At 35.0% G+C, this 11,400-nt stretch overlaps 1 protein-coding gene across 1 annotated transcript in view; it reads right to left on the bottom strand.

Annotated features, from left to right (window-relative positions):
• LOC106474389 (dyslexia-associated protein KIAA0319-like protein) overlaps positions 1–11,400 on the bottom strand; it is a gene marked incomplete at its 3' end in the record, with an annotated part of 36,135 nt that overhangs the window by 18,675 nt on the left and 6,060 nt on the right. The window contains exons 3-4 of the mRNA XM_022402694.1: positions 8,512–8,805; positions 921–954 (exon numbers count right to left, since the gene is read on the bottom strand). Of these exons, the coding sequence (XP_022258402.1) occupies positions 921–954; positions 8,512–8,805 (328 nt within the window). The remainder of the gene's footprint in view (positions 1–920; positions 955–8,511; positions 8,806–11,400) is intronic.

Raw genomic sequence — 11,400 nt, 5'->3', positions numbered from 1 at the left:
CCATTATGTTACTATGTACTCCATGTCAGCCCCATTATGTTACATGTACCTCCATATCACCTCCTATTATGTTACATGTACCCCCATATTAGCCCCATTATGTTACATGTACCCCCATATTAGCCCCATTATGTTACATGTACCTCCATATCAGCCCCATTATGTTACATGTACCTCCATATTAGCCCCATTATGTTACATGTACCTTCATATTAGCCCCATTATGTTACATGTACCTCCATATCAGCTCCATTATGTTACATGTACCTCCATATCAGCCCCATTATGTTACATGTACCTCCATATCAGCCCCATTATGTTACATGTACCTCCATATTAGCCCCATATGTTACATGTACCTCCATATCAGCTCCATTATGTTACGTGTACCTCCATATCAGCTCCATTATGTTACGTGTACCTCCATATCAGCTCCATTATGTTACATGTACCTCCATGTCAGCTCCATTATGTTACATGTACCTCCATGTCAGCCCCATTATGTTACATGTACCTCCATATCAGCTCTATTATGTTACATGTACCTCCATATCAGCCCCACTATGTTACATGTACCTCCATATCAGCCCCACTATGTTACATGTACTTCTATGTCAGCCCACTTATGTTACATGTACTTCTATGTCAGCCCCACTATGTTACATGTACTTCTATGTCAGCCCCATTATGTTACATGTACTTCTATGTCAACCCCATTATGTTACACATACTTCCATGTCAGCCCCATTATGTTACATGTCCTCCATGTCAGCCCCACTGTGTGCCTCCACGAAAATCCCGTTATGTTACACGTACAATCTGAGAGAAATTGTTAACATATTCCAAAAGACACACACACAATCCATATGAAGTAGTGTTTTACAGAAAAAACAACAAAAAGCTCTCTCTCTCTCTCTTACTTTTGACTCCAAGTATCAGAAGAACTTCTTAGATCTGGAAAGAAAATTAAACAAATTACTACCAGATTAATTTAATTCAATTTATTTGCAATAAGAACTGTATGACAAGATAATCAGGATGCTACAATTATAGCAAGTTTACAAAACTGTAAAAAACAAATGTTATGAAAAACACAGATTAAAAAATAAAGATGGTATGTTTCTCAATTTTTCAAAAACATATTTCTAAACTTCTTCCCTGACAGTTTTAAATACATAAAAGTAGTCTAGCTTTCTACCATCTAAAAATTTAAATTCTGTGTAAACTTTAGCCATTTACCAAATTTTCGCAAGCTTATATTTAAAATTTATACAATTGCTTACATTAGTTAGCAGGTGTTTCTACAATAACAGTATTTATATAATTGATAAAATAACAAAATCAATGATTATTTTGCAATTATAAATATAATTCAATGACGAGGAACCCACTTTGAGACTAATAATGGCTGGAGAAGGCTTGAATGGGTAATGAAGAAAAACTTTAATATAAATTTAACATAACAGCAAATGTACAATGTTTCGAAAAGGTTTTGTCATCATCAGATGATTACGGCAATATACAACATGCCATAAACCAAAACAACTCATTTAGATACTTGATGATGACAAAACCTTGTCGAAACGTTGTACATTTGCTGTTATGTTAAACTTATATTAAAGTTTTTCTTCATTACCCATTCAAGCCGTCTCCAGCCATTATTATCAATATAATCTTTTACATGTTTAAGCAATTTCAAGCTGCAAATCTAAAACTTTGCTTTTCATGAAGCATTTCGACCATTGTGTTTGCTAATTATAGATGTTGAGAGTTTTGAAAAATCTGAAGAATTTCCCAACCAATGCTTTGTTTGATTATTACGATGGGCTATCTGACAATCAACATATGATCTGCAGGATTAAATCATACAGCAATTTGAGAGACTACAGAAACTATAAAGTGTAATTTTAGTTGTGGATTTATTTTAGTGGCTAAAAATGAAAGGAATGGATTGAAGTTCAATACTAGAATCCATGTTAAAATTCTAAATGTTTTGTTTTAAACATAAACCCAGGGTATAAAACAGTTTAAGTTTTCACAATTTTGTGCATGTTTATTTATTTTATTTTTCACTTAATCCTTTCCAGGTTTGTAGAGTTGCATTTTGTCTGAAGAGATGCAGTTCTACCATATCAATTTCATGGCCAAAAATTTAGCATTTTCCTTAACTTAAAATGTGTTTCAAATAGATAATCACCACTCTGAAGAACAGATAGCTAATATCTTGCACCACTTCCAGAAAGTTTTGTGCATTCGCTATGCATTTGAACCAAAAATTATACCCTACATGTAATGGTATGTACTAAACCAGTCTGATGTGTAATCAGCTTTAGACTACAGCCCTCCACCAATAAGAGGGTGATACATTCTCCATTAGACTACAGCTCCTCCACCAGTAAGAAGGTAATACATCTTCCATTAAATACAGCCCATCCACCAGTAAGAGGGTAACACATCCTTCATTAGACTACAGTCCCTCCACCAGTACGAGGGTGATACATCCTTCATTAGACTACAGTCCTCCACCAGTAAGAGGGTGATACATCTTCCATTAGACTAGCCCTCCACCAGTAAGAGGATGATACATCTTCCATTAGACTACAGCCCCTTCACCAGTAAGAGAGTGATACATCCTCCATTAGACAACAGCCTCTCCACCAGTAAGAAGGTGATACATCCTTCATTAGATACAGTCTTCCACCAGTAAGAGGGTGATACATCCTCCATTAGACTACAGCCCATCCACCAGTAAGAGGGTAATACATCTTCCATTAAATACAGCCCTCCACCAGTAAGAGGGTGATACATCCTCCATACACAGTACTCCCTTTGAAATCTTTGTTTACACCAAAAGCTCCTTCTTGACACACTGAAAGTAGGAGGAAGAGTAGGTGGTTATGTTGAGAGGTTAGTATCTGTCTAGAATACTTTTTCAGGTAAGGAAAATGATAACAGTAGGGTCACTAGTGACCTCTCCACAGAACAGACAGCTAAAATTCCACACTGAGAAAATGGTGAAAGGACTGGTATAAACAATTAACTTAAAATGATGCATTCCTTTCTCAGAATATGATAACAAAAAGGAAAACTCATGAAGTGCATCACCCAGTAGGGGGAAGACACTCCGTGGGAGACTGTATCGATCTCCTGCAAGGAATACTCTTTGCCCAATACAAGTGGTACTACAGAAAGGTATTGAATAGCAGGAATGTGGTGCAAAGAACAGGTGGCCAAAGGTTTGGATGGAGGACATGTAAGAACCCTAAGAACTAAACAGAGGAGGAAAACTGATTAGAAATAAAAGCAAAATGGCCAGGGAAAAGATGAAAGGTCATCAATAAAGATGTTCTGTAACCAGAAAAGCCATGTAGAAAAGGGTGTGATATGAGGAAGAATTGGATGACCTGAAGAAAGGAAGTGACAAATGGATCAGCATTACGAAATCATCTAAAAGGATGGATGGCCAACAACAGCAAGAAAGAAAACCTATGATAAAAAACTGAATTGCAAGAGTCAAGAAAAACATTGTGGCAAAAGATGGACATCAGAGACTAATGTGAAAAGGAACCGCTATGATGGAAAAGATAAAAGGCTAAAGGATTGATAAGTGGCACAGGAGTGAAAACCACAATTGAGCAGGCCAAATAACATGGCAAATTGTGCTATGAATTAAAGTATCTAAGAAGAAGTTGAAAAGGAAGATAAGTATACAAAAAAAAGGAAAAGAAAAAAAAGAGATGAACCCATACAGAAGGAATACAGCCACAGCCACGGACTCTGGGAATGGAGAACAAAAACGGGCAAGTTTGGTATACCTGGTAATCATAAACATATAAATAACAAGACTCTCAAATTGGCAAACAATCCACAGAAACACCAGGATATATAAGAATCACTCTGTTGGAAGGGTACATTCTAGGTAAGACAGCTGATCTGTCATGAAATTCAAAGCTAAAAAAAACGGAAGGCAAAAAGTGTAACTTGAGAACAAGAAAGCACAAGTTCCGAGACTGAGTGCCTCCATGTCAGTTGATGTAAGAAAGGGAAGTGGAGTTGTCAAAATAATTCAAAACAGCTGAAAGAAAAGAATGTGGCAGACCCATTCACAACTCAAGGATATTGATGTGGAAAGATAGCTCCACAGAAGAACAAATACTGAAAATGATGAAGGTATCAAAAACTGCATCTGCCAGATAGAAGCATCTATGAACAGGGATAATGTGGAAGAAGATGGATGCTTAGAATTACATGGAAATATTTGAGCCACTATGACAGCAAGAAGCAACGATACGAAGGTAGAGAAACAAGGAAAAACAGTGGATCACAAGGTACACTCCATTGATGTACCTGATTCCACTGAAGGGAACATAAAGGACAACTCCAAAGGAAATGGGAGACGTTAGAGCTTTGAAAACCAGAAGATCCATATCTCAGAAAATGTAAAGGAGAAGGTTGATCTCTTCCAAAAAATGAGGTGTTTAATACTACCAAATGAATTGCATGTTGAATGGAATTTAACTGACTTAGGCACTTGACCAACCAACCCAATCAAACAGATTCTCAAAGAGAAGTAATAACAGATGAAGCCTCCCAGGATGGCTAGAAGATGCCAAATGTATACAGTGGTGGAAATGCAAACTCAATGAGTGCATTCTTCATGTAAAAGCCCTCAGACGTAGTTCAAAACAGATAGGTAGGAGCACTAGAAAAGAAAACAATAAAAGCTCCTGAGGAAAAAATTGTTTGGTCAAAGGGTTTCTTACAACGTGAGTCCTCAGGTGGAAAAAGTGTAAGAGCCAAGCTCCTACAAGACCAAAGCTGAGAAGTGGTTCTAGAAACAACTGATCACCAAGCTCCACAACTGCTGGCCTCTCAGGAGAGAAGGGATCACAGGATGAGGAACTCTACAGTAAAACATCTCCATGAAGAAAGGGTGTGAAATGGAGTTCCCTGAGATAAAACTGAGAAAGTCTAATCCTAGAAAATAGGGCATCTCAATAAAATAACAGAAACAAAGAAACATGTAAACTTGGTGACAGATGAAGAAAATAGGGCAGCCTGAAGAAATGGTTAGTGCAACCTTCCTCAGTAAAGCTGTTGGGGTAGAGATACAGAACCTAAGAAAAAAAAAGTAATGAGGATAAAAAGCTAAGAAGGTGAGTAGACAAAGGATGAAATTGAGCAAAATGAGGGTAAAAAAAAAGAGCCAAAGTAGGAAAAAAAGAAAATCCCCAAGCTAGAACAGATTCAAGAGAGAGGATCCCCAAGTTAGAACAGATTCAAGAGAGAGGATCCCCAAGTTAGAACAGATTCAAGAGAGAGAATCCCCAAGCTGGAACAGATTCAAGAGAGAATCCACAAGCTGGAACAGATTCAAGAGAGAGGATCCCCAAGCTGGAACAAATTGAAGAGAGAAGATCACTAGAAAAGAGGAAGTATTCTAACCAGAGGCCACAAAGAAGGAGTCTTCAGTTCAGAAAGGATGTGGCAACTGACAGTCAATATGAAACACAGATGGAAAGAATCTACAATAATGTAATAATCATGAAATGGAGGAAGACCTTATGACTTGAGGTGCATACAAGAAGCTCACCCAAGAATCAGCAGAAACAACTAGAATAGAAGAACAAATGTCACATACCTGAGTCATCACAGCACTGAAGGACAAAGGTAGGTGTTACCTGATCCTTGTCAGGGATAGAAGAACCAGAAGCAAAGGTAGGTTGTAGGAAGAACTGGTCAAAGCTATCCAAAGATAAGGCAGGCTCAGAAGAAGTTACTGAGGCTGCTAGTCCTTAGTCCAAGATAAAGAATATAGGATAGAACCAATAACTTGCAGTATAAAGTGGTGTAAACATTGCTCACTAACAGAGGAGTTATAGTCCCCATTTAACGAAAGTAAGACTTTTATGGAAGAAAGTCTGGACCCCACGAGGTTCCGACAACATGGATATGAGAAGGCATAATCTATATAAACAAACATCAATATGTGTGTATCTGTTCCTTATACATTTTCATATTTCTTGATCAATTAGTACCAAACTTGACAAAGTGATTCAGGATGACATGAGGAAAGTCATGAGGGGTGGGTTGGGAGGTTGGACTCCCATCTAATTTTATATTGATAGAATTCTTGAAAACAGTTCGTCTTTCTTTAAGTTTTGATACGTTTATGTATTTTTATTGCACTTTTAATGAATTTTTTTATTAACAAAAAAAAAAACAGAAGCACAATTTTCTGTCTTTTGTTACAAACAAGTTTTTATTTCACCCATATAATGGATGGATACTACAGCTAGTAAATAATATCCACAAAACTGAATTCATGGGAAGTATTATCATAATGCTTTCCACATTGTTGTTTTTGCAATAGGGTCTGGTATGTCAGTAGTACTTAGGCCTTGGCCATTTTCATACTGATGAAATTGAGATTAATTATTAGTTTCTACTGAAACCCAAACAGTGGGTTAATAACGATGGGTAATATTCCTATCAAAGAAACTATATTCCAAAACCTCATGGTTTGATTGAGAGAGGAATTGAAAGTAATATAAAGAAAGATAATAAATTATATCAAATAGTTTGACTGAATTCACTCATAAATTTGTATTTTTCGTCACTGGAATTAAGAAAACAAAGGTAAGAAAGATAACATTTAAATTTGTTAACTAAAAGTTGAAAATAATAAGCATAAATGTTCTTTCTTTTTCTTAATGAAAAAGAACACAACTGAACAATACAATGCTGAAGAGGGGGGGATTGAGCTTTCGGTTTAAACAAAGTGCTGAAGGGCAGTACTGCATATGGGAGATGTGTCAACCTCCTATTGGTGGAGGGCTATAGTCTAATGATGATTGTATCACAGACTGGTGCAATTCACATTATTACAGGGGTAGGAGCTTTGTTCAAAGGCTTGACTCACATGTCGTGGTTTGAGGTATTAGCTCCACGTTCAGTTGAGAGGTGAGCAGTGTTTCTGAATAATTTACTTTTTAACAATAACTCTTCTAAAAATTAATTATTCCACTATTTTTTTATTGCTAAGTCATAAAATAAAATACCACATGTTCACAAGCCACAGCAAGATCAAGTAACCTGAATGTACATGTTCACAAGCCATGGTAAGATCAAGTAACCTGAATGTACATACCATGGCTTGTGAACGTACATTCAGGTTACTTGATCTTGTTCACAAGCCATGGTAAGATCAAGTAACCTGAATGTACACGTTCACAAGCCATGGTAAGATCAAGTAACCTGAATGTACACGTTCACAAGCCATGGTAAAATCAAGTAACCTGAATGTACACGTTCACAAGCCATAGGAAGATCAAGTAACCTGAATGTACATGTTCACAAGCCATGTTAAGATCATGTAACCTGAATGTACATGTTCACAAGGCATAGGAAGATCAAGTAACCTGAATGTACATGTTCACAAGTTATGTTAAGATCATGTAACCTGAATGTACATGTAAGTAACTTGGTTGATAATAAAGTTGATTAATAAGCCTGATGATTAATTGAATATCAAAGTCCACTAACTTTACAGATCTAATCAACACCATATCCTATTTGTGACATTACTCTTCAGTGCTATAAACTACATGTAACAATATTCTTAGACATGAGAAATTAATGAGATGTAACAGTATTACGACTGTAATCAGTAGCTAAGTCACATGAGAACCTAGGACTATACTAATATAGTCACAGACAGACCAGCAAAAATAACATGGAGAACAGAGTTGTAATTTTAATATTATTTTAATTTTGCTTAGTATTACTGAGTGGTCCCTTAGTAAGTCACAATTACCTGTGTGTGTGTGTTTTTATGATTATATAATTAAGCTTAAATAAACAACAAAATCCAACACCCTACTGTATTATTAAATAATCCTTCTAAAGGTAAACAACTTACAAAATATCTAATAAGTGATCTTTATAAATAAACATCAATATGTGTATGTCTGTGTATCTGTTCCTTACATATTTCCACATTTCTTGACCAATCACCACCAAATTTGACAAAGTGATACAGGATGACATGAGGAAGGTCATGAGGGGGGTTGGACCCCCCAATCTAATTTCATGTTGATAGAATTCTTGAAAACAGAATGTCTTTCGTTTCAGTATTGGTACCTTTTTGTATTTTTATTGCACTTTTAATGTTTATTATGTTAAGAAAAATATATTTAAGCACAATTTCCCATCTTTTGTTACAAACAAGTTTTTATGTTACCTGTCCAATAGACGTGTACTCCAGCTAGTATAAAATATAACTCAAACACACAAATACTTTAAAATTGGTTTAAAAATTGATGCTACATGCTCTATTAAAGTACACAAGTCATTCACTTGTATCAAAATGAAAACATTACAACATTCAAACTGTTGTTTATACCTAGAAAATCAAATTAAGAACTTAAAATTTAAAACCTCTAAAATTAAATCATACTTTAAAATACAAAAATACTATTTATTATATACAACTGTCTTAGGTCCACAAACCTGCATCTCTAACTTGAATCATGTAGGAATGTTTGAACTTTTTCCCAGTCCTAACTAAAGGCTTACACAACTCACTACTTTTACAGTGAATGTGGAAGCAACTTGAGTCAAAGAAAAATGCCACATCACACGACTCTTTCACACAACAAGCTTTGGTACACTCTAGAAGAGTACGAGCATTTATTCTGTTGTACTGTCCAGCTGATAAGTTTCCTTGTGGTGTCACTGACTGGTGGACAAAGAAATGAGAAGATGGTGGATTGGACTTTGGGCAGTGCATTTCCAAATAGTTATCTAACCAAAAAGAAATAGTATTTTGAGATAACTTTAACTTCTGATCACAGCAAGCTATCTACATAGACCACATCTAATAAACAGCTCAGTAATTAATATAACTCATTTAATATACTGTGCTTATTTTCTTACTTATATTGATTAGAATACATAGTTTCATCAGTTGAGCACTCTCAATTTTATAAGTATTTTTGGCCATAATCCCATTATATACTACAGTTACAATCCTGTAATCCTAATATTATGATAAAAACATACACAGATAAAGTACTGTCAGCTTTCAAGCTTTGAAAAAACTAACTACTAACTAGTGTATTTGAAAGGTGAATGTCTCAATGATGGTACTTTTACATATATTTGCACTATACCCCTCAGGCCTAATAACTTGAAAAAAAAAGCAAGACTTAAACCTGTTTCTACTCATGCTTAACTTTATAAAAACATGTTCCAGATCCTTTGCAGGCTTAACTATACTTTATAAGAACATGTTCCAGATCCTGTGTAAGCTTAACTATACTTTATAAGAATATGTTCCAGATCCTTTGCAGGCTTAACTATGCTTTATAAGAATATTTTCTAGATCCTTTGTAGGCTTAACTATACTTTATAAGAATATGTTCCAGATCCTGTGTAGGCTTAACTGTACTTTATAAGAACATGTTCTAGATCCTGTGTAGACTTAACTGTACTTTATAAGAATATGTGCTAGATCCTTTGTAGGCTTAACTTTATAAAAACATGTTCCAGATCCTGTGTAGGCTTAACTCTACTTTATAAGAACATGTTCCAGATCCTGTGTAGGCTTAACTCTACTTTATAAAAACATGTTCCAGATCCTGTGTAGGCTTAACTGTACTTTATAAGAACATGTTCCAGATCCTGCGTAGGCTTAACTGTACTTTATAAGAACATGTTCCAGATCCTGTGTAGGCTTAACTCTACTTTATAAAAACATGTTCCAGATCCTGTGTAGGCTTAAATCTACTTTATAAAAACATGTTCCAGATCCTGTGTAGGCTTAAATCTACTTTATAAAAACATGTTCCAGATCCTGTGCTACCTCCATAATTAATTTGATGACCATGATCATGCTTTATTCCTCAGCACAACAATTTCCCTCGTAACAAGCTTCTACAAAGTCAGTACCTTGACAAACTTTCTTCTGATCCTCGAAAGAATGTGGACATTCGGTTTCAAGGCTACTTTTAAGCAGACAAAAGGAATTTGAGAGGTATGATACAAACAGGAATGCTACACTTCTAGTTTCCTCGATCATTTTTCCCATAAAACAGACACTGATTACAAGGAGCTGCAAACTTACAAATTTCTAGCTTGTGGGCTTTAATAAACTTCAAATCTTCCTTTAATATTTTATAAGAGATATTCCCAGCTTCATCACAATGGCTTGTAGAGTTATTTCTGTGGATGAGGGCAAATGATATTGACCTCACAAATCAACACACATTTTTGAATTTTCAGAATTTGAGTAGCTTTCTTTTAAAGCATAATAAAATGTCATCAAGGGCTGAATAATAAAAGAAGTTTTTAATACAAAAACTAGCCTCAAACCCGTTTAAAATGCAAAAAATCTAGAAGGGTATACCCAAGACAAAAAATAAAAAACATATTATGAATATTCTCTTGGGAGGTGAAATATTCACATTTTTCCCCATAAAGAATGGAGTAAATATTTTGAAAATTGTAGGAGGACTTTATTACACTTAATTACTTGGGAGTTTAAATATACATTAGGTAATAACTATAGCTATGAATGTTGTTCAAATGTTATCTTTTAAATGTAAAACAAGCACAAAGAGTAAGGCACATAAAACAAGTTTACACCACATGAAAACATTTTAATAGCAAGATTGTCCTAATGATAAGATTAAAAAACTTGAGTTTTAACATGTTGTAAACTTGTTCTGTGTAAATTATTCCTTTTTAACATTCCACATAATCTTTTCTTGAAATAATGCATAAACATGATTTTCTAACAATAAAAAACACCACTTGACCCCCCACCAATCCCTCAAAAACTTTAGGTACCACATAACTGTACAGTATCCTATTGTCAGTTCACACAAACAAACTCAAGTATACCACTAGAATATTAAAACTAATGCTTAATTTTTTTACAAAATAAAATGTATCGGATCCCTGTTGTTGGGAGGTGGTGGGATTTTGAGTTTTTGAAAATGATAAGTTATTATTATAATATTATTGAGTCTACTACTTGGGATGGACCTAGCGAAGAGTAATCTAGTTGACCATGTCAGTCAAGTATCAATTCACAGTGTAATCAAGGCAGTTTTAAAATTAATTATAGTGTGTCCACCACTTTACATTCGACAAATAACAACCATAAAGAGGTTTTGTATCTCAGGTGCAGCAGAAACCAAACACTGTTTTGTATCCAAGGTGATCCTTCATTTGCCAAAAAAAAACTCTTTTTACATGATTATTTTGGTGTTTTAGATTAAAAACATCACAAGTTTTGGCTGTCACCTACACTAACACATATTTAAACAAACTTGAAGTTCATTTACTGTAAACATAGACTGGTTATTAAAATCATACATGTATCTAAAAGATTCA

The sequence above is a fragment of the Limulus polyphemus genome, unplaced genomic scaffold, assembly GCF_000517525.1.
Source record: "Limulus polyphemus unplaced genomic scaffold, Limulus_polyphemus-2.1.2 Scaffold7154, whole genome shotgun sequence".
Lineage (NCBI taxonomy): Eukaryota > Metazoa > Arthropoda > Merostomata > Xiphosura > Limulidae > Limulus > Limulus polyphemus.
Note: the sequence above shows the minus strand (reverse complement) of the source record. Positions and strands in the feature narration are given on the sequence as shown.